At 45.1% G+C, this 27,899-nt stretch overlaps 1 protein-coding gene across 2 annotated transcripts in view; it reads right to left on the bottom strand.

The window, feature by feature from the left end:
* Window positions 1-27,899, bottom strand: part of LOC109894908 (tetratricopeptide repeat protein 28) — a 216,204-nt gene that overhangs the window by 26,374 nt on the left and 161,931 nt on the right. For both annotated transcript variants that reach the window (XM_031830060.1, XM_031830061.1), the window contains exons 6-12: window positions 22,138-22,934; window positions 21,393-21,937; window positions 18,620-19,143; window positions 11,642-11,751; window positions 2,462-2,591; window positions 2,034-2,252; window positions 279-438 (exon numbers count right to left, since the gene is read on the bottom strand). In XM_031830060.1, the coding sequence (XP_031685920.1) occupies window positions 279-438; window positions 2,034-2,252; window positions 2,462-2,591; window positions 11,642-11,751; window positions 18,620-19,143; window positions 21,393-21,937; window positions 22,138-22,934 (2,485 nt within the window). The remainder of the gene's footprint in view (window positions 1-278; window positions 439-2,033; window positions 2,253-2,461; window positions 2,592-11,641; window positions 11,752-18,619; window positions 19,144-21,392; window positions 21,938-22,137; window positions 22,935-27,899) is intronic.

Below are 27,899 nucleotides of genomic sequence, written 5' to 3'. Positions count from 1 at the left end.
ATTTGTTAAGTGAGTCCAGTGGGCATCCAGAGAACCATTATTCTGTCTCATTGGTTCCCAGTGGGAGCAGAGAGCAGTTGTTTAGACAGATATCGGGGTCCTGTCATCACACCATGCACTCGGGAGAATGACTCCTTGAGACTGCATACAGAACAGCATCCCTCTATGTGCATCAGCCAGTGCCCACTCTATAGCATGCATGGTATATTCTGAGCTCCAAGTGGTGGAGGTGTGCGTGTGTGTTTGTGTGTGTGTTTGTGTGTGTGTGTGTGTATTACCTGCTGTAGTAGGATTCTACTCCCAGGGCCTCCCGAGCACTGGCAATGTGCTGCTCCAGAGACGAGCCGCTGACCACACCCCCTCCCCCGCCCTCATGGAGGTCTGGCCCGCCCTCTGTCACGCCCTCTCCCAAGTACACCTCATGGAACTTCAGGATGCCTTGGAGAAGGAGAGAGAGAAAAAGAAAAGGGGAAAGAGATTATTGTCAACAAGTTAAACGTATTGGTCATATCACAATGGGAAAATGAATAGCACTACAATAGACTATGTCATGATGCACACAGCACTAGTGGACTTAGTCCGCTACAATGAAAGTGTAATAAAACCAGTTTAGCCGTCTTCAGCCCACCAAACGTGTTAACAATAAGAGAACATATGTAGAGATTGCACGCTGTAAAACTAAGTTACGCTACATTTACTAGCACATCTGCAGAGCAAAATGAATAAACAAATAATGTTCAATAAAATATAAGAGTGGCTGCCTGTGTCATCTGCTCTGTGTCATCTGCTCTGTGTCATCTGCTCTGTGCCATCTGCTCTGTGTCATCTGCTCTGTGCCATCTGCTCTGTGTCATCTGCTCTGTGTCATCTGCTCTGTGTCATCTGCTCTGTGCCATCTGCTCTGTGCCATCTGCTCTGTGTCATCTGCTCTGTGCCATCTGCTCTGTGCCATCTGCTCTGTGTCATCTGCTCTGTGACATCTGTTCTGTGCCATCTGCTCTGTGTCATCTGCTCTGTGCCATCTGCTCTGTGCCATGGGAGCTGAGATGTTAGAGGAGAAGGGAGGGAGGGGGGGGGGACTACCACAGCAGTGGTGGTGGTAGATACTGAGTGTGGGGGTTGAGTTAGGCTTGGAATATGTTCACATCTGCGAGTTGGCAGACAGGCTGTACACCAGTTCATTTATTAGAGGAGTCCCTTTACTGACTAAGGGTTCTTTTACCCAGGTCCTGTGCTATGTGTATGCCAGCTATATGCCTGTGATTGCCAGGAGGAGAGAGACAGAGCAGAGGGCTGATTACAGGAATGGTGACCTCAGGCAAGAGGCAGCTCTTTCAACCTTTCATTTCCCTCTGCAGTACGACACCCGTCTATATTACTACTATTAGACACAGCAGCCTTGGCTCTGGATTTTATCAACCCGATCAAGGCTGGTGGGCGTGTGTTATTATGGCTCACAGCTTTCATTCACACTTTGTCTAGTAGGGCTAAAAGAGAAGCACAGGCTAGAATTCTCCCTGGCAGCCAGAGCTGTCAGTCAGGCGAGAGCTATGACTGGGCTTCAAAGCCCCCTCTATTCTCTTTGGTGAGAGAGAAAGGCTATGGAGTAGCCTACTCAATACTAAAGGCAGCAAAGCTTGTTTGTGTGAGAGATTATGTGTGTGTGCGCACGAGAGTAGGTGTGTGTGTTTCCCTGTTGAATTGTGTGTGAGGATGTTGATTCATTGTGCAAGTGCTGTTTGGCTCTGTCACTCTCGGTTACCATGGCTCATCGGCAGGTGCCCTTAGAGGCAAGGCTTTCTTACCCTCTGAACACAAGCCATGCCCTCCAGGACTCACAACTAAACAAAGCACAATCAAGATGAAATTCACTGTTTGATTGAGTGTGTATGTGTGTGTTTTGTGTCTGTACAATGTTTTGTATAATGTGGCATAATAGATTTGTACAGATTTACATAGTACCCTTACAGTTCATTGTATCAGCACACAGAGGAACTGAGTTAGTTGATATCCCCCTCCCTCTCAGGTCTTACCTGCTCCTGGAGCCAGCAGCCAGCTGTACAGGTACCCAGCAGCCATGGAGAAGTAGAGCACCAGGGCCCTCTGGCTGTTCACCGTGTCCAGGATGTGCTCCACTGTGACTGGGGTGTAGGGGTCTGAGTCCTGCTGGCCTGTCTGCCTCTCCACCAGCAGGTCAGCAAAGGCCCGCGTCCGACCCCGCTCTGCCACTGCCAACGCCTCGTCATGGTGGCCTGGACAGCAGAGGGTCAAAGGTCAACGCTAGATTTTCTAGCTATCAGAGAGCGAACACGTACAAATGTTTAGTAGTATAAATATTTTTCAACAAATAGGTAAAGATAGGAACGAACATGAAAAGAAAGTAAGAGAATAGCAGACAGAATGAAAGAAAGAGGGAAGGACGGTGAGAACGGAATGCGGGCAATGGATCGCGTAACAATACCTAGGCTGACAAGGACCCTCTGGAGTGCCTGGTAGGAGGAGGTCTGCAGGTCAAACAGAGAAAGTTTGTAGTCGGTGCTGTGCTGGGCCTCATGACGAATCGTCTCAAACAATGCAGATGCTCGGTAGAGCTGCAGGACAAATAACACAACCACAGATAACGATCAGTTACTGCATAGTACACCCTCTGTTCACTGTTCACTCCATGAAGTTAGTTGATATCCGCCTCCCTCTGTTCACTCCATGAACAGTGAAGAGAAATAAGAGCTCAGACAGAGACATGCAGTGGCAGAAAGAAGACACTAGATGGCAGAAGCCCTCCTCAGCGTAAATTATATTTGATATCAGCACAGCTCCCTCAGCTCCCTCTCTTAAACACAGCTCTGATATTCAACACAGCCACCCTCCCCTCTCATCTCATCCACCCAGACAAGAGAGAGGGAACTGAAGATGCTAAGCCATCGCCTGGGCTTCCAAGACACACAATGTCTTCGAGGGAAACAGTGTGTCCACAGAACACTATGTCTCCCTGAGCCCTCTCAAGACTTATTTTCTCTGGTCAGTCCTAGACACTATTAGGCTGGAGAGGGAGAAGGAAAGGGAGAGGGGGGAGAGGTGGCAGGAAAGACAGAGTGTGGGCGGAGGCTGTGCTGTGCTATGCTGCACACTAGCAGTCCAGGCCAGCCAGGAGTGCTGATTCATGGGAGTTTGTATTGATTTCCTATTCCTCCTCTGTTGGCAGGCCTTTAAGATGACTGAGAATGTTCCACCTCCAACTCCAGTCTGTAAGAGGTCACCATTGACACGAAACTACGCACACCAACCATTCAGATAGCTGCTGCCCTGGGACTGGCACATGGAAGGGATGGAATTGGAAAGAATCAGGTATGTATGTGTGTGTGTGTGAATGGTGAGGTGGTTACACCTAGCCAGGTCTATCCCCAAGGTCAGCCAGTAAAGTATATCAGACAAGAGGAGAGAGGGTGAGAGAGAGCGGAGTGTGGTTGTGCAGCCTTAGTGCTTGTTGTCCTGGCTGATTCTGCTGATAGGGCTGCAGGCTGATTGCTGGGCACACAGACATCCCATTAAGAGGGAAATGAATTTCCCACACTGGCTCCCCATTGGCCTAACCCCACCCAGCAGATTAAAAGAAAACAAAAAAGTGCTGTGTCTGCAATGTCCTACCTACATGCTGTAAAGCTAATATCAAACAGGGGTATAGGACATTTACACTGAGTGTACAAAACATGAAGAACTCTTTCCATGAAATAGCCTGACCAGGTGAATACAGGTGAAAGCTATGATTGTTTATTGATGTCACTTGTTAAATTCACTTCAAATCAGTGTAGATGGAGGGGAGTAGACAGGTTAAAGAAGGATTGTTAAGCCTTGAGACAATTGAGACATGGATTGTGTATGTGTGCCATTCAGAGGGTGAATGGGCAAGACAAAAGATGTATGTGCATTTGAACGTGGTATGGTAGTACGTGCCAGGCACACCGGTTTGTGTCAGGAACTGAAACGCAGCAGTTTCCTGTGTGTATCAAGAATGATCCAACACGGGTGCGGTTTCAACATGGCTACGTAAAGATGTGTTCCGTTGCATCTTCACTAAGATTTGATACTTTTATGTTTTAACCTTTTATCAGTCAAAACGAGAACACACTTTGCACACCTACTGGCTCTAGCAACATTTGGGTGTCCTTCTTGGATATGTCTGTAACCGGGGAAACGAGACGTAGCGGTAAACAAGAAGACACGACAAAGACTAGCAACAAGATGGCAGATGCTAACGTTATGGAGATATTATTCACCATCCACGCAGAAATGGCTACATTACGCTCGGATTTCATGACCAAACTTCGTTCCACAGTGTCAAGTCTAAGAGCTGAATTTATGACAGAAGTCCAGTCAACCATCGCAACACTATCGTGACAGAAACCCCATAAATAAAGGATATGGAAACGTCGTTGACTGACATCGATAAGCGGCTAACCAGATTGGAGACCAAAAACGACGAGCTTACCTCTGAGAACGTGAAGCTAAAAGTTAGTCTAGAGCAGTGGTTCCCAAACTTGTTTACAGTCCTGTACCTCCTCAAACATTCATCCTCCAGCTGCGTACCCCCTCTAGCACCAGGGTCAGTGCACTCTCAAATGCTGTTTTTTGCCTTCATTGTAAGCCTGCCACACACACACACTATACGATACATGTATTAAACATAAGACTGAGTGTGAGTTTTTGTCACAACCCGGCTCGTGGGAAGTGACAAAGAGCTCTTATGGAAACAGGGCACAAATAATAATATAATAATAATCAATAATTTTGCTCTTTATTTAGCCATCTTACATATAAAACTTTATTTGTTCATCAAAAATGGTGAATATCTCACCACAGGTTAATGAGAAGGGTGTGAATATCTCACCACAGGTTAATGAGAAGGGTGTGAATATCTCACCACAGGTTAATGAGAAGGGTGTGAATATCTCACCACAGGTTAATGAGAAGGGTGTGAATATCTCACCACAGGTTAATGAGAAGGGTGTGAATATCTCACCACAGGTTAATGAGAAGGGTGTGAATATCTCACCACAGGTTAATGAGAAGGGTGTGCTTGAAAGGATGCACATAACTCTGCAATGTTGGGCTGTATTGGGAGAGAGTCTCAGTCTTAGATCAATTTCCACACACCGTCTGTGCCTGTATTTAGTTTTCATGCTAGTGAGGGCCGAGAATCCAGTCTCACATAGGTACGTGGTTGCAAAGGGCATCAGAGTCTTAACAGCGCGATTTGCCAAGGCAGGATACTTGGAGCGCAGCCCAATCCAGAAATCTGGCAGTGGCTTCTGATTAAATTCAATTTTCACAGAACCGCTTGTTGCAATTTTGATGAGGCTCTCTTGTTCAGATATCGGTAAGTGGACTGGAGGCAGGGCATGAAAGGGATAATGAATACAGTTGTTTGTGTCATCCGTTTCGGGAAAGTACCTGCCTTAATTGCGCACCCAACTCACTCAAGTGATTTGCTATATCAAATTTCACATTGTTGATAAGCTTGAGTTCATTTGCACACAAAAAAATCATACAATGATGGAAAGACCTGTCTGTTGTCCTTGTTAATGCAGACAACTTCTAAATCATAGCCTCAATTTTGTCCATCACATTGAATATAGTTGCGGAGAGTCCCTGTAACCTAAACTCAGATCATTCAGGCGAGAAGAAATTTCACCCAGGTAGGCCAGTCGTGTGAGAAACTCGTCATAATGCAAGACGTCAGACAAGTGAAAATTATGGTCAGTAAAGTCTCTCAATTCCAAAAAACGTGTCAATACTTTGTCCCTTGATAACCAGCGCATTTCTGTATGTTGAAAAAATGATAGATGGTCATATCAGTGCAGAAATTATTCAAGAGTTCAAGGGCCTTGCTTTATCAAAGTTAACCATTTTCACTGTAGTGTTCAAAATGTCTTTCAAGCTGTCAGGCATTCCTTTGGCAGTAAGAGCCTCTCGGTGGATGCTGCAGTGTACACAAGTGGCGTAGAGAGTAACTGCTTGCACGTACGTTACCACTCCACTATGTCTCCTGTCATGGCTTTTGTGCCATCAGTACAGATACCAAAGTCCATTTTATGTCACAAAGCTGTCCTGTACTTTAAAAATATCCTCTCCTGCTGTCCTGGTTTCCAGAAGAGGATGTCTTCCTTAATTGACCCCCCCATAAACGTAACGGACATATACCAGGAGCTGTGCCAGGCCCGCCACGTCTGTTGACTCATCCAGCTGTAGCGCATAGAATTGACTGGCTTGTATGCGAAGCAGTAATTGTTTCAAAACATCTCCTGCCATGTCACTGATGCGTCGTGAAACAGTGTTGTTTGATGAAGGCATTGTCTGTATATTGTCTGTTTTTTTGCCTTTTCCCCCAGCATGGTACCAGCCATATCCGCCGCAGCAGGAAGAATTAAGTCCTCCACAATAGTATGGGGCTTGCCTGTCCACTCAGTAGCTCATCATATAAGACACTTCTAGCCCCTTCTTATTAATGGTATCTGTTGCTTTTATACATGTCTTACTCGAAAGTCGTCTTAATTATCACTGAAAAAACTCCCGTGGCTTATTTTCCAAATTGGCATGTTTTGTTTCTAAATGTCTGTGCAAGAGTACAAGGCTTCATTGAGTTGTGAGATAGTACTTTTGCACATAAAACACACTGTGGCTGAGGAAAGACACTACTCCCAACATAAGTGAAGGCCAAATCAATGTAGTTCTCATCATATTCGCACCTCTTTGATGGTCCAAAGTCCCTGTCTGTTGTTTGGTGCTTTCCCGGGTACATACGGACCGTTAGTGGAATTCCCACGAGAAAGTAACGGTTAATGTGATTAGATGTTAATTATTTGACTAGGCTTCCTGCATTTGACATTGTGTTGTTACAGTTGAAGTCAGAAGTTTACATCCACTAAGGTTGGAGTCATTAAAACTTGTTTTTCAACCACTTTGTTAAGAAGAAACCACAAATTTCTTCTTAACAAACTATAGTTTTGGCAAGTCGGTTACGACATCTACTTGGTGCATGACACAAGTAATCTTTCCTACAATTGTTTCCAGACAGATTATTTCACTTAATTTACTGTATCACAATTCCAGTGGATCAGAAGTTTAGATACACTAAGTTGACTGTGCCTTTAAACAGCTTGGAAAATGGCTTTAGAAGCTTCTGATAAGCTAATTGACATCATTGTAGTCAATTGGAGGTGTACCTGTGAATGTATTTCAAGTCCAACCTTCAAACTCAGTGCCTCTTTGCTTGACATCATGGAAAAATCAAAATAAATCAGCCAAAACTTCAATAAAAAAAATTGTAGACCTCCACAAGTCTGGTTCATCCTTGGGAGTAATTTCCAAATGCCTGAAGGTACCACGTTCATCTGTACAAACAATAGTACGCAAGTATAAACACCATGGGACCACACAGCTGTCATACCGCTCAGGGAGGAGATGCGTTCTGTCTCCAAGAGATGAACGTACTGTGGTGTGAAAAGTGCAAATCAATCCCAGAACAACAGCAAAGGACATTGTGAAGATGCTGGAGGAAACAGGTACAAAAGTATCTATATCCACAGTAAAATGAGACCTATATTGACATAACCTGAAAGGCCGCTCAGCAAGGAAGAAGCCACTGCTCCAAAACCGCCATAAAAAAAGCCAGACTACGGTTTGCGACTGCAAATGGGGACAAATATTGTACTTTTTGGAGAAATGTCCTCTGGTCTGATGAAACAAAGATAAAACTATTTGGCCATAATGACCATTGTTATGTTTGGAGGAAAAAGGGGGAGGCTTGCAAGCCGAAGAACACCATCCCAAACGTGAAGCACGGGGGTGGCAGCATCATGTTGTGGGGGTGCTTTACTGCAGGAGGGACTGGTGCACTTCACAAAATAGATGGCATCCTGAGGACGGGAAATTATGTGGATATATTGAAGAAACATCTCAAGACATCAGTCAGGAAGTTAAAGCTTGGTCACAAATGGGTCTTCCAAATGGACAATGACCCCAAACATACTTCCAAAGTTGTGGCAAAATGGCTTAAGGACAACAAAGTCAAGGTATTGGAGTGGCCATCACAAAGCCCTGACCTCAATCCCATAGAAAATTTGTGAGCAGAACTGAAATAGCGTGTGCGAGCAAGGAGGCCTATAAACCTGACTCAGTTACACCAGCTCTGTCAGGAGGAACGGGACAAAATTAATCCAAATTATTGTGGGAAGCTTGTGGAAGGCTACCCGAAACATTTGACCCAAGTTAGACAATTTAAAGGCAATGCTACCAAATACTAATTGAGTGTATGCAAACTTATGACCCACTGGGAATGTGATAAAATAAACAAAAGCTGAAATAATTCATTCTCTCTATTATTCTGACATTTCACATTCTTAAAATAAAGTGGTGATCCTAACTGACCTAAGACAGGGAATTTTTACTAGGATTAAATGTCAGGAATTGTGAAAAACGGAGTTTAAATGTATTTGGCTAAGGTGTATGTAAACTTACGACTTCAACTGTATTTCGCTGAATACTAGATGGTTTCATTTTATTTTTGGCAGTAAAATGAGGCTACTCAGGCGAGAAAAAAACCTCACCCAAATGTATAGCCCCGTTGGAAAATATAAATGGACTGTTTGAAAATATATATACACTACCTTTCAAAAGTTTGGGGTCACTTAGAACTGTCCTTGTTTTTTTTAAAGAAAAACACATTTTTTTGTCCATTAAAATAACATAAAATTGATCAGAAATACAGTGTAGACATTAATGTTGTAAAAGACTATTGTAGCTAGAAATGGCAGATTTTAATGGAATATCTACATATGTAACAGTATAACTTTAGACCGTCCCCTCACCCATACCCGGGCGCGAACCAGGGACCATCTGCACACATCAACAACAGTCACCCACGAAGCATCGTTACCCATCGCTCCACAAATGCCGCGGCCGTTGCAGAGCAAGGGGAACTACTACTTCAAGGTCTCAGAGCAAGTGATGTCACCGATTGAAACGCTATTTAGCGCGCACCGCTAACTAAGCTAGCCGTTTCACATCCGTTACACATAGGCGTACCGAGGCCCATTATCAGCAACCATCACTCCTCAGCAATGTTCCAATGGCACGTTGTGTTAGCTAATCCAAGTTTATCATTTAAAAAAGGCTAATTGATAATTAGAAAACCCATTTGCAATTACGTTAGCACAGCTGAAAACGGTTGTTCTGATTAAAGAAGCAATAAAGCTGTCCTTCTTTAGACTAGTTGAGTATCTGGAGCATCCGCACTTGAGGGTTCAATTACAGGCTCAAAATGGCCAAAACAAAGACCTTTCTTCTGAAACCCGTCAGTCTATTCTTGTTCTGAGAAATGAAGGCTCTTCCATACGAGAAATTGGCAAGAAACTGAAGATCTCATACAACGCTGTGTACTACTCCCTTCGCAGAACAGCGCAAACTGTCTCTAAGAATAGAACGAGTGGGAGGCCCCGGTGCACAACTGAGCAAAAGGACAAGTACATTAGAGTGTCTAGTTTGAGAAACATACACCTCACAAGTCCTCAACTGGCAGCTTCATTATACTACCCGCAAAACACCAGTCTCAACATCAACAGTGAAGAGGAGACTCTGGGATGCTGGCCTTCTAAGCAGAGTTGTAAAGAAAAAGCCATATCTCAGACTGGCCAATAAAAATAATAGATTAAGATGGCAAAAGAACACAGACACTGGACAGAGGAACTCTGCCTAGAAGGCCATTTCCTATCGGTAGGGGCTGTCGTCAAATCTGTCCTTTAACTCCTGGTCTGTTCTCATTAGTCATAGAACCCCTGGCTGAGGCAAAAAAAAAAAAAAAAGTACAAGTAAATAATACAAATTCCTTGTATTAAGCAAACCATATGGCAGCATTTTTTTTTTTAAATGACGGATAACCAGGGGCACACTCCAACACACAGACATCATTTACAAATTAAGCATTTGTGTTTAGTGAGTCCACTGTGTCAGAGGCAGTAGGGATGACCAGGGATGTTCTCTTGATGAGTGTGTGAATTTTCTGCCCTGCTAAGCATTCAAAATGTAACGAGCACTTTTGGGTGTCAGGGAAAATGTATGGAGTAAAAAGTGCATTAAGTAAAAGTAGTCAATAATATAAATAGTAAAGTCATGTACAGATACCCCCAAAAACTACTTAAGTAGTACGTTGAAGTATTTTTACTTAAGTACTTTACACCACTGGCCTTTTATGAACCAATATAACTGATGATTAACATTACATTTATCTGACATTTTCACACCATGACAGTTGCACACGTGCGATTCCTGAAATGACTCTCACCATGTCTTTCCCCCTGGGCTACGTTCACCCTCACTGATAGAAGTTATGAGCTGTAAAACATCAAATCCATTCCATTCCATCTATTATTCCCATATCCTCTCCAGCAGTGACAAAATGACACCATGTATTCTCGCAAATCTGATTGAAGTGTCGTCAGGTGAAATCTCTCCCCCACAGAGAACAAGGCGTAACAGAGTGAGGGTATTAAAAAACATTTGTGTTTAAATGTGGATATAGAGGAACATGGGTCCAAGTCATCTCATTCCAAAGGTACGGATGATGTATGAATGTCAAGTGCAGTAATACTGCATAGTGGGACATAGTGCGCTATGTAAATCAGCCCTGAAGTGGGTCAGGGTATTTACCAAGGTCATATAGCTATACCACCAGCAGTACCACCCTCCCTGCTTCCTCATGAATAATCATCTCATCTATACTCTGAGAACAACTACGTCCTTTCCTTTTTCCAACAACAACACACCCTACAATGACTGGAGAAAATATCCCAAACATTACTGAATTGCCTGGGAATGAACTGGGGTGTGACAAAATACTGTTGCTTTGGCTAACATCTGTTTGACAGGGTAAGCCTGAGGGGTATGGGGATAAGGTCCTTGTACTGGATGTTGACAGAGAGGAAAGAGAGAAGATAGAGTTTACAGATTCAGGAACTGGATAAACTGAACCGAATTGAGTTGTGTTCAAGCAGAATTGTCTCCCTTGTCTCTTTCTCTCAATTCAATTCAATTAGATTCAAATTGAATTTTATTGGCATGGGAAACATGTGTTTACAATTCCAAAGCAAGTGAAATAAACAAACAAAAGTGAGGACACAGTAAATTTGCACTCAAAAAGTTTTTAAAAAGATAAAGATTTTTCAAGTGTTATATTATCACCAGCTATGTACAGTGTTTTAGCAATGTGCAAATACTAGTACGAATAGTAGGGGATCTAAATAAACAGATACATATTTGTGGTATGTACAATGTTGTTTCTCCTCTCGCTCTCCCTTTCCCACTCTCTCTCTTTCTCAGAATGACAAATGAGAACAACATGAATAACTGATGGCAACACAACTAAAATGGTGTGATGATAACAATCTTTTTAAATCTTAAACAATCACTTAAACAACCTTCCTTTCGCTCCCTCCATCATGCCATCTTCTTCATCGCTCCATCATTTTTCCCTTTCCTTCTCCTCCCTTTCTATACATGATCTCTCGACACATACAGATGTGAGTGTGTAAGTGTAACCCTGTGTAGTGTGTATGCTGTGTGTGAGGAGAGGTTCATGTCAGATTTTTACCTGGTGCTGGGCCTCCTCCAGGTTCCCACTGGCCCACAGAGACAGCCCCAGACGATGGCGGATCTTAGCCTCGTCCTCACGCCGAGCCAGCTGCTCTGCCAGTCGTAGGCCTGGAGAGGGAGGGAGGAAAGAAAGAGAGAGCAAGAGAAATAAAGAGATAGAGAGAGAGAGGGATTATAAATAATTTAGAGCTATGGTCAGGCACTCAGGTATCTTTCAGGGTAACAGATGTAAGCATAGCGTGGTACTGATATTCTGACAGTGAACAGGCTTGAATATTGGGCCTCAGTTGTAAAAATACATCTCAGTCTGGGGCTCACACACACACACACACACACACACACACACACACACACACACACACACACACACACACACACACACACACACACAGTAAGAGGCTGTTAGGGCACTAATCTCGGTGCCTAGTAATCAATGGTAAGGATCGAGTGGCTGAGCAAACACAAACACACACTTAATGCTTCTATATAAAGGATGTGCAGGACTAACCAAACATAAGAGGTTTAATAGAGTGTAGAGACAACACTTCCGTACTCTGTCTTCGATTACACGCTCATATATTAGAGCAAAGAACCAACACATATCATCCACTTAACCACACACACACTGGAGATACAAAACACAGAGGATAGATACATCCTGTCTTGAAACTCTTTGTGTAGCTCATCACACTGGTCCATAAACTTCCTCTGAGATTCAGCAGAAACACAGGGATATTTTTCCTGTGTTCATTTAGCGTGGCTTTGTCAGATCAGCTGGTGAGAATGCTGTTTGTTTTCCTGTTTCAATCCCTCAAGCGGTGATGCGTATGTCACATTGTTGCATCTGTACTCAGCCTGCCTGCCGACTGCTTGGTTTCACCCAATTACTGTGATGAAACAGACAGTCCACGGAGGGAAATGATGAAAAAGGACAAAGCACTTGGCCACATGTCACATTTGAGGTGCTAACAGCACGCAAGCTGGGCTTTGAATTGGGCTGCTGACCATGCAAGGCTGTGGATACTAGGTTTATATTAGGTAGAATGATATAGTGTATCGTTTCTATTCTTCTGTGACCAGTGGGAAACATGTTTTGGTGGGGGGGGGGGGAGAAAATGGGCCATTATACAATATATATACACAAGTATGTGGACACCCCTTCAAATGAGTGAATTCGGCTTTTTCAGGCACACCCGTTGTTGACAGGTGTATAAAATTGAGAACACAGTCATGCAATCTCCATAGACAAACATTGGCAGTAGAATGGCCTTACTGAAGAGTTCAGTGGCTTTCAACATGGCACCGTCAAATATCTGCCCTGCTAGAGCTGCCCCGGCCAACTGCAAGTGCTGTTATTGTCAAGTAGAAATGTCTAGGAACAACAACAGGTCGGCAGTGAAGTGGTAGGCCACACAAGCTCACAGAACGGGATCGTCTGTCCTCGAATGCAACACTCACTACTGAGTTCCAAACTGCCTCTGGAAGCAACGTCAGCACAAGAACTGTTCATCAGGAGTTTCATGGAATGGGTTTCCGTGGCCAAGCAGCCACACACCATGCGCAAGATCACCATGCGCAATGCCATGCGTCGGCTAGAGTGGTGTAAAGCTCACCGCAATTGGCCTCTGGAGCAGTGGAAACGCGCTCGCTGGAGTGATGAATCACGCTTCACCATCTGGCAGTCCGAAGGACAAATCTGTGTAGATGCCAGGACAATGCTACCTGCCCCAATGCATAGTGCCAACTGTAATGTTTGGTGGAGGAGGAATAATGGTCTGGGGCTGTTTTTCATGGTTCGATCTAGGCCCTTTAGTTCCAGAGAAAGGAAATCTGAACTCTACAGCATACAATGACATTCCAGATGATTCTGTTCTTCCAACTTTGTTACAACAGTTTGGGGAAGGTCCTGTTTCAGCATGACAATGTCTTCGTGCACAAAGTGAGGTCCAAACAGAAATGGTTTGAGAGATCGGTGTCGAAGAACTTGACTGGCCTGCACAGAGCTCTGACATCAACCCCATCGAACACATTTGGGATTAATTGGAACAGCGACTAATCGCCCAACATCAGTGCCCGACGTCACTAATGCTCTTGTGGCTGAATGGAAGCAAGTCCCCGCAGCAATGTTTCGACATCTAGTGGAAATCCTTCCCAGAAGAATGGAGGCTATTATAGCAGCAAAGGGGGGACCAACTCCATATTAATGCCCATGATTTTGGAATGAGATGTTCGATGAGCAGGTGTCCATATACTTTTGGTCATGTTGTGTATCAAGCAGCCCTCGTCTCACTCTCTCTACGATTCCTAAGAGCGTGACCAGGAAGGAATACCCAACCTCGTATTCCACCAGGCCCCCATGGTTGGGGTCAATACCATTTCAATTCCAGTCAATTCAGTAAGTAAACAAACATTCCAATTCTTCTCAATGAGGAAAATTTTGAATTTGAATTGAAGTTTGGTTCACTTTTTGAATTGACTGGAATTGAAATGGAGTTGACCCTCACCCTGCCAGGCCCAGCAGCACAGCAGCACAGCACACATCTCTCCCCAGACATCTGCACTGCTCTGTGAGTACACCTTCAGAGAGGCGGGCGCCTTTGAAGCCTGCAACACTTCCCCTCTCCCCTTAAGTGCTCAGACACACCAACAGTGTTTGCTGGCCGAGAGTACTTAGCACCTCTGGACGTAATTTGCAAACCAAGAATTGTAGTATTGTGTGAAAAATGTTGGCAGTCAAATGTCTACAGCAGGTGGTCCCTAAAACACAGTGCGCTGAATGATCAACAGACGAACGTGAGATCCACAATCGGTGCAATGTGTGTGAACATTAACATTCCCCCATAACCCCAACTCCCTCTCTGCCCTCTTTCTCCCTACTCCAGCTTTCTTCCTTTCTTTCAGAATCTCTCTCTTTCTCCCTCTCTGTGTGTGACTGGACTCCTCTAAGTCTCAGTAACCCATTTCATCTTGACAGCACTAGCAGGGACAACTCAGGTCTCATTAGTGTTGGGAGCTTGAGAGAGAAAACGGATTGAAATCACCCTCACCCTTCACTTTTCTAACTCCATCTCTCCCTCTCCCTCTCCCTCTCCCCCCTCTCTCTCTCTCTCTCTCTCTCTCTCTCTCTCTCTCTCTCTCTCTCTCTGACTTATGATGATGCTTCAAAGGCAATTGAAAAACCTGCATGTTTTGCATAACGCGCCAACAGATCCATTGATGACTTGATAGCTACTGCACTGCAAACTGCCCTATCCCACCTGGACAAGGGGATTACCTATGTGAGAATACTGTTCATTGACTACAACTCGGTTTTCAACATGATAGTGCCCTCCAAGCTCTTCAATAAGCTCAGGGCCCTGGGACTAAACCCCTCCCTGTGCAACTGGGTCCTAGATTTCCTGACGGGTCGCCCCCAGGTGGTGAGGGTAGGCAACAACATCTCCTTCTGATCCTTAACACAGTGGCCCCCATGGGGTGTGTGCTCAGCCCCATCCTATACTCCCTGTTCACCCACGACTCCAACTCTAACATCAAGTTTGCTGACGACACAACAGTGGTATGCCTTATCACCAACAATGTCGAGACAGCCTACAGGGAGGAGGTTAGTGCCCTGGCAGAGTGGTGCAGAGAGATCCCACCCCTATCCACATCGACAGGGCCGCAGTGTAGAGGGTCAAAAGCTCCACCAAGGACCTGAAATGGTCCCACCACATCGACACCACTGTGAAAAAGGTGTAACAGCGCCTCTTCAACCTCAGGAATCTAAAGAAATTCTGCATTGCCCCTAAGACCCTCACAAACTTCTACGGATAAACCATCGAGAGCATTCTGTCGGGCTGCATCACCACCTGCTGCACTGCCCACAACCGCATGGCTCTCCAGAGGGTGGTGTGGTCAGCCCAACGCATCACTGGGGGCACAATGCCCGCCCTCTAAAACATCTACAGCACCCGGTGTCATAGGAAGTTCAAGAAGATCATCAAGGACCTCAGCCACCCAAGCCACAGCCTGTTCACCCTGCTACCATCTAGCAGACTTAAGACAGTATAGGTGTATCAAAGCCGGGACCGAGAGACTGAAAAACAGTTTACATACTATTTTACCTACTTTATTTGTATGCACTGTATTCTAGTCATGGCTCATTCTATATAACTACTGCTGTACACAGGTGTTCTATTAATATACTGCCCATACTGTCTATTCACACAATTTAGATACATACTGTATTTATATTCCGGACTCTGACATTGTTCGTTCTGATATTGCTTGTTTTGATATTTCTGATATACACTCCAGTGTAGATAAACACTCCAGTGTAGATTTGGACTTGTGTTTTAGGTTATTGTCATACTGAAAGGTGAACTCATCTCTGTGTGTGTCACCAGTGTCTGGTGGAAAGCAGACTTCCCTCTAGGATTTTGCCTGTGCTTAGCTTCATTACATTTGTTTTTTATCCTGAAAAACTCCCCAGTCATTAACAATTACAAGCATACCCATAATGCAGCCACCACTATGCTTGAAAATATGGAGGGTGGTACTCAGTAATGTGTTATTTGGGATTTTACAGTAAATTGCTTTGCCACATTTTTTGCAGTATTACTTTAGTGCCTTGTTGCAAACATGATGGATGTTTAAGAATATTATTCTGTACAGGCTTCCTTCTATTCACACTGTCAATTAGGTTAGTATTGTGGAGTAACTACAATGTTGTTGATCCATCCTCAGTTTTCTCCTATCACTCTGTAACTGTTTTAAAGTCACCATTGGCCTCATGGTGAAATTCCTGAGCGGTTTCTTTCCTCTCCGACAACTGTGTTAGGAAGTATGCTTGTATCTTTGTAGTGACTGGGTATGTTGATACACCATCCAAGTTATTCATTTCACCATGTTCAAAGGGACATTCCATGTGTGCTGTTTTACCCATCTCCAATAGGTCTCCTTCTTTGCGAGGCATTGAAAAACCTCCCTGGTCTTCGTGTTTGAATGTGTGGTTGAAATTCACTGCTGGACTGAGGGACCTTACAGGTAATTGTATGTGTGGGGTACAGAGATGAGGTAGTCATAAACAAATCTGGCTAAACACTATTATTGTCCATGCAACTTATTATGTGAATTGTTAAGCACATTTTTACTCCTGAACTTATTTAGACTTGCCATAACAAAGGGGTTGAATACTTATTGACTCAAGTCATTTCAGCTTTTCATTTTTAATCCATAAAAAAATAAAAAATACACTTTGACATTATGGGGTATTGTGTGTAGGCCAGTGATAAAATATATCTCAATTTAATACATTTTAAATTCAGACTGTGAGAGAACAAAATGTGAAAAAAGTCAAGGGGTGTGAATACTGTGTCTGAATCGCGTCCTCTCTCCATCTCTTTTCACATGCTTCCCTTTGTGTTCTCTCCCCTAACTTCTGTGTCACTCTCATGTCGTCACTGTCAGTGTGACTGTCACTATGTGTGCATTTGGTGTGCCCTTCAGGCGCAGTCACATAGTGGTGGCTGAATGAGGAAGTGATGGTGGCTCTGTGACTGGCTACACTATGAAGAGCAACTAGAGACCACTTTAATGGCTTCCTGACAGCTGGTGAAGAGATTCACTACAGCTCCGGGGGCCCATGCACCCTGTGACTTTACACACACACAGGCTTGCAGCAGGGCGATACACACTCCTGTATAAATACACACACAAACACAAGGCATTGTGACTGTAAAGAGAATAAAGCCTCACAAAGTGTTACCTAATTATAAATTATATGATGAAAATACTGCAGGCATTAAATCTGCTGTGTTTCACACACACACACACACACACACACACACACACACACACACACACACACACACACACACACACACACACACACACACACACACACACACACACACACACACACACACACACACACATTGCTGAAGTCACATGCTGTCACTATAGGCACTCGAGTGGAGCTCCTTTCCTAGGCCTCCTTCCAATTAATATTTCTCAGGATGTGAAAACAAAAAAACAAGCGTGCGGCATAAAAAAAAGAAAAAAAGGAAAACAGAAGCAAAAAAAGGTGCCAACTTTTTGGTCTGGGTAGGTTGGCTAGAAATAATTGGCTGTCAAGGATAGGAAAAGTAGTAGTGCGCTTTTTCAAAGCTGGACCAAAGAACAATACAAGGACAGAGTAGGGGACAGTAAGAGGACAGGGAAGAGATAGAGTGGCCTGCTTCCTTTGTTTCCATTAAAACCCAACAAGCAGGGCTGGAACAATGTCTAGGTCACTACAAGCACCTGTGGCTTGGAGGAGAGGAGATGATCATTCTCCCTGTACGCAAACAGGCTTTGGGGAGTAATGCCCTGGGTGTGCCTCTGCATAACGGCTGCTAATGGCACTGATGGCCACGCCCCCTACAGCTCTCTCGGAGTTCTGCAAGCTGTTTCTTGTCCTACCTATGACAAACAATCCCTACACTGTTATTGACATAATGAATGTTAGAGAGCCAAGGCTGCAGCTTTTAATTTCGCCATCATCTGTAGAGGACAATGAAGCGTGAGAGGCAGGACTCTGCCAGCCACAGTGTGTGAAAAGATCCTTTGGCAGCTCATTTGAAAGGGGATATAGGTGTGAAGAATTGCAGTCTGTAAACATGCTAAATGCCTCGGCATGCAACACAGGGATGAGCTCACACACACACACACACACACAATGGAAACTATACTCACACAAAAAAATCCTCACACAAGCTAATAAAAAACAGACGAAAATACACCGAAAAAATGTAGCATTACAAAATATAAGCTTTAAAAAAAAAATGCTGCTCTTGGTAGAATTATACTTGGCTCTACTTCAAGATAATTCCTGCCTGTCAGATATATATTCCATCTCCGTTGGAAGCTGTCACAGCTGTCACCATTCATGTCACTAAAGTCTACATATCTATATGAGTATCCCCCCTTCCTCCTATTCCCCAACCCCGCTGCTCACCTTCCTGCAGGTACATGACAGCCTGTGAGTAGTTCTGCAGTGCGTGGTGTGTCCTCCCCAGACTGCCGTAGGCTAGGGTCTTGGCCGCCAGGTCGTTGGTCTGAGCTGCAACACTCAAATGCTGCTCCTGGAACACCACTGCACGCTCATAGTTGCCTAGCGACTCGTAGGTGAGGCCCAGGTTGCCATAGGCACGGCCCTGTCGGGCGGGCCTGCCCGTCTCCTCTGCGATCTCCAGGTCACTCTGGTGGCAGCGCAGGGCCGTCTCGTACTCTCCCATGGACTGGTAGACCACGCCCAGGCCACAGCTGGCGTCGCCCTCTAGTGGGCGGTCCTGGGTGTCACGGGCGATGCCTAGCTGGCGCTCCAGACAGGAGATGGCCTGTTCATAGTTCCCCAACTGGCTGTGGAGCGCCCCTAGCTCCCCGTAGGCCTGGGCCTTCCCTCCACACTCCCCCAGCTCATGGGCCACCACCAGACGCTTCTCAAAACACACCAGGGACTGCTGCAGGTTACCCATCGCCCTGCAGGGGGAGACACAGAGAGGCAGGGCTTAACGAGGGAAAGTCAAACAGTAGGGGAAGGATGGAGATATGCAGGGTCAACTGGGCAGACTGGGACAGAGATGGGATATATTATATGCCTACTAGAAAGGCCCGTAATTGCCATCTGCTCCTCAATATGAACAAACAGACTCGTGCCACAGAGACTGTGTCCTCCAAGTACACTCCTCTCACAGTAACCTTGTTCCTCTCTCTGCTTATCTCCTATCAGGGGGATAGTAGAACAGCTATGATCTAATCTGCACATATGGCCACACTGTGCTATTACGGAAGAATGAGAAACACACATCACATTTGCCATTTGCTAAGCTCTGCATCGCTTCAGTGGGAATGAATATTCAGATACCCAACAAAAAGCACGGCAGATGACTCTCGGAGGACTGTGTGTGTGTGTGTGTGTGTGTGTGTGTGTGTGTGTGTGTGTGTGTGTGTGTGTGTGTGTGTGTGTGTGTGTGTGTGTGTGTGTGTGTGTGTGTGTGTAGAGGAAGAGAAAAGGGGCTGCAGGGGAATGAAGCAGGGTTGATGGGTTAATGATGCAATGGGTTGGGGGGTGCTAGATAATATAATTCACCCTCCACTTGGCCTAGATTAGAGGGATGTCACATGGACGATACAGGTTCTGTCTCTCGCTGTGAATAGGCCTACACATCAATAAGACCTGCATTCAAACCCAGGTTTTGTTCTCTTGAACACTGCACAGAAACCCTGCAAATAGACAATTTTCACATTCACAGGCGGAGCAACAACTACCGGATGTCGCTTGAAAAGGACCATTAAAAGAATAAAAGGCTTTAGCTTAATTAATGTTCTCTTTTAAAGAGAGCTGGTTCACTAAAGGCTATGGGAGAGAGAGAGAGAGAGATAGGTAGTGAGGAAGGTAGGAGTCTGATGTACATTCTTCACCTCTCAGCTCATGCATGGCTAATGCAGGGTCTGATTGTTATGGTGGCATGTTGATGATGCACAATAAGGGGACAAATCGTCTCTGAAATGAGGATTCCATTGCTGCTGCCGTGTTTAGTTTCACACCGTATTCTCACAGGATGTTATCAGCTCTCAGACACACACAGGGGAGAGAGAAAGAGAAGAAAAGAGACCGAATGTAAAAGGTTGTCTTGAATTAGCTGCAGTTCCCCCGGTTTCAGACGTCTGTCAGCCAAAGCCTCTTTGCATACCGATCAGCTGGGGGCCAGTAGGCTCAGTGCTGAAGCAGCTAGCACCAGCCTCACTGAGCCTCCCGATCCACAACACCGACCGTCAAGGTGTCTCTAAACTAGGGTGGTCCTGGAAATGCAAGCGCCAACACAAGCAGGAAAACAGCAGCGGGCACAAAAAGAAAAAAGATTATGCAAAGCAGGATTACTATGATTATTAGTAATACCCAGTCAAAGCAAATGATCTGTCACCGCAACAACCAGAGGAAATTGATATCGGCAACTTATTCAAAGGCAGAATGGCTTTCTGCTCGCAACGGTAGCTTAGGAGTGTATTTGAAATATGACGCCTTGCTTTTAAATGTTATTCAAATGAGAAAAATGCTAATTAAAGTTCTATATATACTTTCATCAGCAGTACTCTTCTTCTATGATTAAGATATTAGCTGTTCATAACAGGCAGTAAGAGATTTCACGGTTTTAGTGCTTTCATCCAACCACAGATTTCCCACCAGAGCTAGAGCAGGGTTTTTGTGCTGCAGAGACACCATGTATTCCCAAGCCAATCCTTTAGTGACACTTTAGTCCAATCACTACTTCAAGAAGATGGCATAGCTTACCTAGAACACTATCTAAGTAACTCATTCAGTTAAAAAACAGGAGTCACTACAGGGCAGGGGTGCTCAACTACTATTTGAGAAGGTTCGGTCACACAAATGTCCTGGGTGGCAAAGGTCAGGATGGATATGTTCTTTATTGGCGTAGTAACAAACCTCCACGGATGCAATCCCAAACTGTCCACACCCCTCTTGTTGGCAGAAAGATAAGTTTTAAAGCGTATTCCTGCAATTCTACACATTTTGCCATGTTTTATGTGTGTTCATATGATACCTGAGTGACAAAACTAAATCAATGAGGCCCCCCATGGGCACATAATCTAAATAAGCATAACTGACCTACTTAGTGACCTGATAGGGAGCTATAACCAATCATGTTACAGGTTTCTAAGGATGTCTAGTGTGTGTAGAGGAAGGGCTACTGAGAGATGTCACTGACCTGTGTCCATTCCCCAGGCCTCGGTAGGCCTTCTCCTGGTCCTGCATCCGGTTAAGGCTCTGGGCCACAGACAGGTACTGGTCAAAGTATTTAATGGCCTCTTCAAAGTCCCCTAGGGCCTCGTAACAGTCTCCGAGGTTACCATAGGCCCTACCCCGGTCCAGCATGGCCTCGTTGCCACTCAGCTGCTGGAGGGTGGCCAGCTGCTGTTCCAGGTAGCCTATAGCCTCCTCCATCACCCCTACATTCATCTTGGTGATGCCCATGTTGCCATAGACCTGGGCCTCTACCCCGGGGTCCTTCAGTCTGCGGCCCAGCTCTAGCTGCTCCTCGTAGCTCTTGAAGGCCATGGCGTACTTCCCCAGAGCCATGTAGACGGCTGCCAGGTGGCCGTGGGCTTTACACTCCCCAGGCACATCGCCCAGCTCCTGGTACACCTCCAGCTCCTGGGTGTGGTAGCCCAGAGCCTTGTCGTACTTCTGCACCAGTCTGTAGGTGGCACCCAGGGCCGCGTAGGCACACGCCTCCATCCTGCGCTCCTTCACCTGAAACAAAGCACAGATAGGATTTCAGTGCATCAGCAAATATTCAACATCAAGAGCCTTACATAAACAGCCTGCCTTGCAAAATCAATGGAGTGCTGGACTTACAGTATATAACGTTAATCTCTCTTACTGTATGCAGACAAAGTGGAGACCTTTCCTGTGACTATGACAGATTAAAAACAGGACCCAAAGAATCTCACCTGGTGAGCCAGGGCCAGCTGCTGCTCATAGAATTGGATAGCCCCAGTCACGTCCTTCTTGCAGACAAAGATGTCCCCCAGGTTGCCCAGGGCTCTGAAGCGGGCCTGTGCATTATTAAGAGACTGGGCTAGAGAGAGCAGGTACTTCTGACACTCCTCTGCCTTGGTGAAGTCACCCAGAGCCTTGAAGGCCAGTCCCAGGTTACAGTAGGCCTTGGCCTGGCTCAGCTTGTCATGCAGGTCCTTAGCCAGAGCCAGGTCCTGCTCATAGTACTTGACAGCGTCCTGATAGCTTCCCAGGCAGTAGTGGGCGTAGCCCAAGTTGTGGCAGACTTTCCCCTCACTCTCCATGTCCTGGAGGTCAGGGGACAAGCGGAGGTACTGCTCGTAGTAGGGCACGGCTTGGGGGAACTCTCCCCGGGAGCAGTGGAAGTTTCCCAGATTGCCGAGGGCGCGAGCCTCGCTCTGGACGTCTCGCAGCTCACGGGCGATATTGAGATGGTTCTGGTAGTGCTGCAGGGCACGATCGTGGGCCCCCAGGGCCTGGTAGGCCACGGCCAGGTTACCATGGGTAGAGGCCTGTGAGGCCCGGTCATTGACCTCCATGGAGATCTGTAGCTCCTGGCGGTGATAGCGTACGGCCTGGTCAAAGGCCCCCAGCGCGTTGTAGGCATTGCCCATGTTACCATAGGCCCGGCCCTGGGCAGCATAGTCACTGAGCTCCTGGGTGATGGAGAGGTGGGTTTTGTGGAGTTTAAGTGCAGTCTCATAGTCTCCTTTCATCTGGTGGATAATGCCTGTGGTTTATGGAAAGGAGAGGAGAGGGAGGTGAGTTCACTTTGAGTGCCTCATCAGACAGCCACACTATGTAGAAAGCAAGTAATTCGAAAGTTCAAATTTGCTCTCTGCTGAGCCAGCTCAAACAGCAAACATTACACGTAAAAAATATGATCATTAAAATGGAGCACATTCACACAGCTTTATAATTACATCAAAATGGAATCATTCGATTTTTTTAACTGTCCTTCATGATTGTGTCTTGGAAGAAAATAAGCAAAACCAACAACTTTTCCACTGGGACTGAAACAACAGAGGGAGAAAGAGAGAGAAAGAGAGCGGGCAGAGCCGATCGAAAGCTGAGCAAACAACTTCTAAAAAATGAGATGAATGTAGAGAACCAATCAATAACTTAGGACTCTGTGCATTGAGCATTTTATCTGTTAGAAATATGATCCTCCTGAAAAAAAAAACATTTGCCCTGCAGCCAGCATGCATGTCCACACACAGCAGAGTGTCTATCTATCTACCTTCCTTTCCTCTGAGACACACTGGGCTTTGAGTCCCTCTGACTGTTGTCACCCGGCTTTCCATAAACTTATAATTAAACTCCTAATATCAGAGCGCTGTGGCTCCCTGGGGCGGGGGAACAGAGGAAGAGAGTAGGGGATGGCCGCAGGCTGATGGACGGAGCCAGAGCTGGGGAGGACAGCCCGCCGCAGGGCTAATGATCACTCACCATAGAGAGAGAGAGGAACATATGGAGGGGCCTGGCGTGGCGTGGTGGCGGAGCAGCCATTCATCTAACAGGCCTGGCTAACTGTCTCTTCTGCGTCAGCATCAGTGTGGGATAATAGGCCTGGGAGATGAGAGGAACCAGCCCCAACCCGTCGCACCACTCAGAGGGCACTGGGATGGGGACTGGGCCAGCCTGGGCTGGGGTGTGTGGGAAACAGGGAGGACAGGAGAGGGAGGCATTTATGGGTTGTGGTGAGAACTTGATGGTGCCATTGGGATTAGCTACCACCATGTGTGTGACTGTTTTCTGACTTTACCCTACCAGAACTTTCCACAGTACTGGTGCATGCAGTGGCTAAGTAAACAGAAGGATACAAACTAAACAGCCAACTTAACAGACCCAAAATGATATGACTTCTGTAGCTGTAGATGTGGAGGAATGGCCATTAGAGTTGCCTGTTCAGTTAAAAGCCTTGTATTAGGCCTTTGAGATGCCTGACTAGCAGCCCTGCCATTCTGTTGGTCTCTCGTTCGCACTTATACAGTTTCACGATTCTCTAACACAGACCTTTTTCTTGGCTGCCAGATTTGGAGGAATAGAAGAGGAGTGGTTTAAATTAAGCTGTGATAAAAAAGGGCTTTTTAAATTAATTTGATTGATTGATTGATTCTAAATACAAGTTCAGGTGAAAGAAGAGGTAAATATTTGATCTTGTTTGTAAATACAGGTATCGAGGAAAGGGGATTAACCACACAAGGTACATTGGATGGCAGCATAAAAATAACCTTTCAATAGGTTTTCTTTGATTTGCATAGCCCATAGATAGTGGCGTAAATAACCCCAATCCATAGATGGGCTCACTTTTATGATGATTCGCACATAGTTCCCTCACAGTTTTACAGTGGAAAGGAAACCCCTCTGATGAGGTGGATCAGTAGCTCAGTATTTGTTCATCTATGTGGTTCTGTCTTCAGGTTAAAGCGTCATAGTCTTACCTGGCCCAGTAGTCATCAGGTCATCACCTGAAGGAATTAATATGCTAAGAATTCTCCAGAAAAACAAAACAAGAGACAGGGCAATGCCTGGTACAGATACAATATGGATTATTAACATACAGTATATAGAATTTATAAACTGCTACTAACTCTATTATTATGACAAATGGTATAGGCATTATAGGCTTTTGACATTTGAGGTTACAGTAGACTGACATTGGCACCTCACATATCATGGACAGAGCCCAGCCCAGCCCGGGCTCAGAGCATGTTAACATTCATGGCAGGCTGGTCGGAGGAGCAATGACAACCTTTTCCCTCTTCAAAGTCATTGCCAAGATTATGCCCTCCCTTTGGAGCTTATCCCACAGAGGGTATAATGCCTATTGATGTATCACCAGCAAACATGGCCCCAGGCCTCCCCTGAGTCCCCTGCTGGAGGCTAAAATTGGAGCTGGAGCTGGGGCTTGAAGGCTGGGGTGGGGGTTGGGGAGAAAGACTGGAGTTGGAGCAGGAAGAGATGAGGACCATGGACTAGGGCTAGTCCTAAGGCTGTGCCCGGGGCCAGACAAGGGGTCAGAAAACAATCTCTGTCTCTTCCACATTGTAAGAGGATTACAAGAACCCCTGGGTCCCTGTATGATAGTAAATAATAGCATGTTCTGCGCCGCAGGTGGAAAATGGTGTTGGTACACAAACCAAATGGAGATGACGGAGATGGTTGGACAGCTGGATAAGAAATGAGAAATGATAGATACACTGATTTCAAATGAGAGAAAGGAGAGAATGACTTCTGTTGATCCTTGTTATGCCCATGCAATTCACTTCGACTGCATGATAAGCGTTTCTCTCAGACTGCACACTAAGCTTTGTTATGTTACATACAGTGCCTGTATTTTTTTGTGAAGAATCAACAACAAGTGGGACACAATCATGAAGTGGAACGACATTTATTGGATATTTCAAACTTTTTTAACAAATCAAAAACTGAAGAATTGGGCATGCAAAATTATTCAGCCCCCTTAAGTTAATACTTTGTAGCGCCATCTTTTGCTGTGATAACAGCTGTAAGTCGCTTGGGGTATGTCTCTATCAGTTTTGCACATCGAGAGACTGACATTTTTTCCCATTCCTCCTTGCAAAACAGCTCGAGCTCAGTGAGTTTGGAAGGAGAGCATTTGTGAACAGCAGTTTTCAGTTCTTTCCACAGATTCTCGATTGGATTCAGGTCTGGACTTTGACTTGGCCATTCTAACACCTGGATATGTTTATTTTTGAACCATTCCATTGTAGATTTTGCTTTATGTTTTGGATCATTGTCTTGTTGGAAGACAAATCTCCGTCCCAGTCTCAGGTCTATTGCAGACTCCATCAGGTTTTCTTCCAGAATGGTCCTGTATTTGGCTCCATCCATCTTCCCATCAATTTTAACCATCTTCCCTGTCCCTGCTGAAGAAAAGCAGGCCCAAACCATGATGCTGCCACCACCATGTTTGACAGTGGGGATGGTGTGTTCAGGGTGATGAGCTGTGTTGCTTTTACGCCAAACATAACGTTTTGCATTGTTGCCAAAAAGTTCAATTTTGGTTTCATCTGACCAGAGCACGTTCTTCCACATGTTTGGTGTGTCTCCCAGGTGGCTTGTGGCAAACTTTAAACGACACTTTTTATGGATATCTTTAAGAAATGGCTTTCTTGCCACTCTTCCATAAAAGCCAGATTTGTGCAATATACGACTGATTGTTGTCCTATGGACAGAGTCTCCCACCTCAGCTGTAGATCTCTGCAGTTCATCCAGAGTGATAATGGGCCTCTTGGCTGCATCTCTGATCAGTCTTCTCCTTGTATGAGCTGAAAGTTTAGAGGGACGGCCAGGTCTTGGTAGATTTGCAGTGGTCTGATACTCCTTCCATTTCAATATTATCGCTTGCACAGTGCTCCTTGGGATGTTTAAAGCTTGGGAAATCTTTTTGTATCCAAATCCGGCTTCAAACTTCTTCACAACAGTATCTCGGACCTGCCTGGTGTGTTCCTTGTTCTTCATGATGCTCTCTGCGCTTTTAACGGACCTCTGAGACTATCACAGTGCAGGTGCATTTATACGGAGTCTTGATTACACACAGGTGGATTGTATTTATCATCATTAGTCATTTAGGTCAACATTGGATCATTCAGAGATCCTCACTGAACTTCTGGAGAGAGTTTGCTGCACTGAAAGTAAAGGGGCTGAGTAATTTGGCACGCCCAATTTTTCAGTTTTTGATTTGTTAAAAAAGTTTGAAATATCCAATAAATGTCGTTCCACTTCATGATTGTGTCCCACTTGTTGTTGATTCTTCACAAAAAAATACAGTTTTATATCTTTATGTTTGAAGCCTGAAATGTGGCAAAAGGTCGCAAAGTTCAAGGGGGCCGAATACTTTCGCAAGGCACTGTATATTGGCTATAGCCCAGAGGTTATTTGAGTCTGCAGCTTCATTATTCCCATCTGCACAGTGAGCACTTGAGACAATGACTGCGAAAAAGGGATCAAACAACAAGGAAAATATCCCTCCACACATACACAAAATATCCCTCCACACGTACACAAAATATCCCTCCACACATACACAAAATATCCCTCCACACATACACAAAATATCCCTCCACACGTACACAAAATATCCCTCCACACATACACAAAATATCCCTCCACACGTACACAAAATATCCCTCCACACATACACAAAATATCCCTCCACACATACACAAAATATCCCTCCACACATACACAAAATATCCCTCCACACGTACACAAAATATCCCTCCACACATACACAAAATATCCCTCCACACATACACAAAATATCCCTCCACACGTACACAAAATATCCCTCCACACATACACAAAATATCCCTCCACACATACACAAAATATCCCTCCACACGTACACAAAATATCCCTCCACACGTACACAAAATATCCCTCCACACATACACAAAATATCCCTCCACACATACACAAAATATCCCTCCACACATACACAAAATATTCCTCCACACATACACAAAATATCCCTCCACACATACACAAAATATCCCTCCACACATACACAGACCTACTGTATCCAATTCACCACCACTCCGTATCTAAATACATTAAAAGGGGGGCGATGCGTTGTCACTTTGCATTACACAGGCGCTCAGTGTGAGAGGGAGATGCTGCAGTGATGACTCTGAGGCTTGGTGTCGTGCTCTGAGTAAATCACTGT

Source organism: Oncorhynchus kisutch, linkage group LG8 (assembly GCF_002021735.2).
Source record: "Oncorhynchus kisutch isolate 150728-3 linkage group LG8, Okis_V2, whole genome shotgun sequence".
Classification (NCBI taxonomy): domain Eukaryota; kingdom Metazoa; phylum Chordata; class Actinopteri; order Salmoniformes; family Salmonidae; genus Oncorhynchus; species Oncorhynchus kisutch.
The sequence above is the reverse complement of the archived record's forward strand: the minus strand, read 5'-3'. Positions and strand labels throughout refer to the sequence as shown.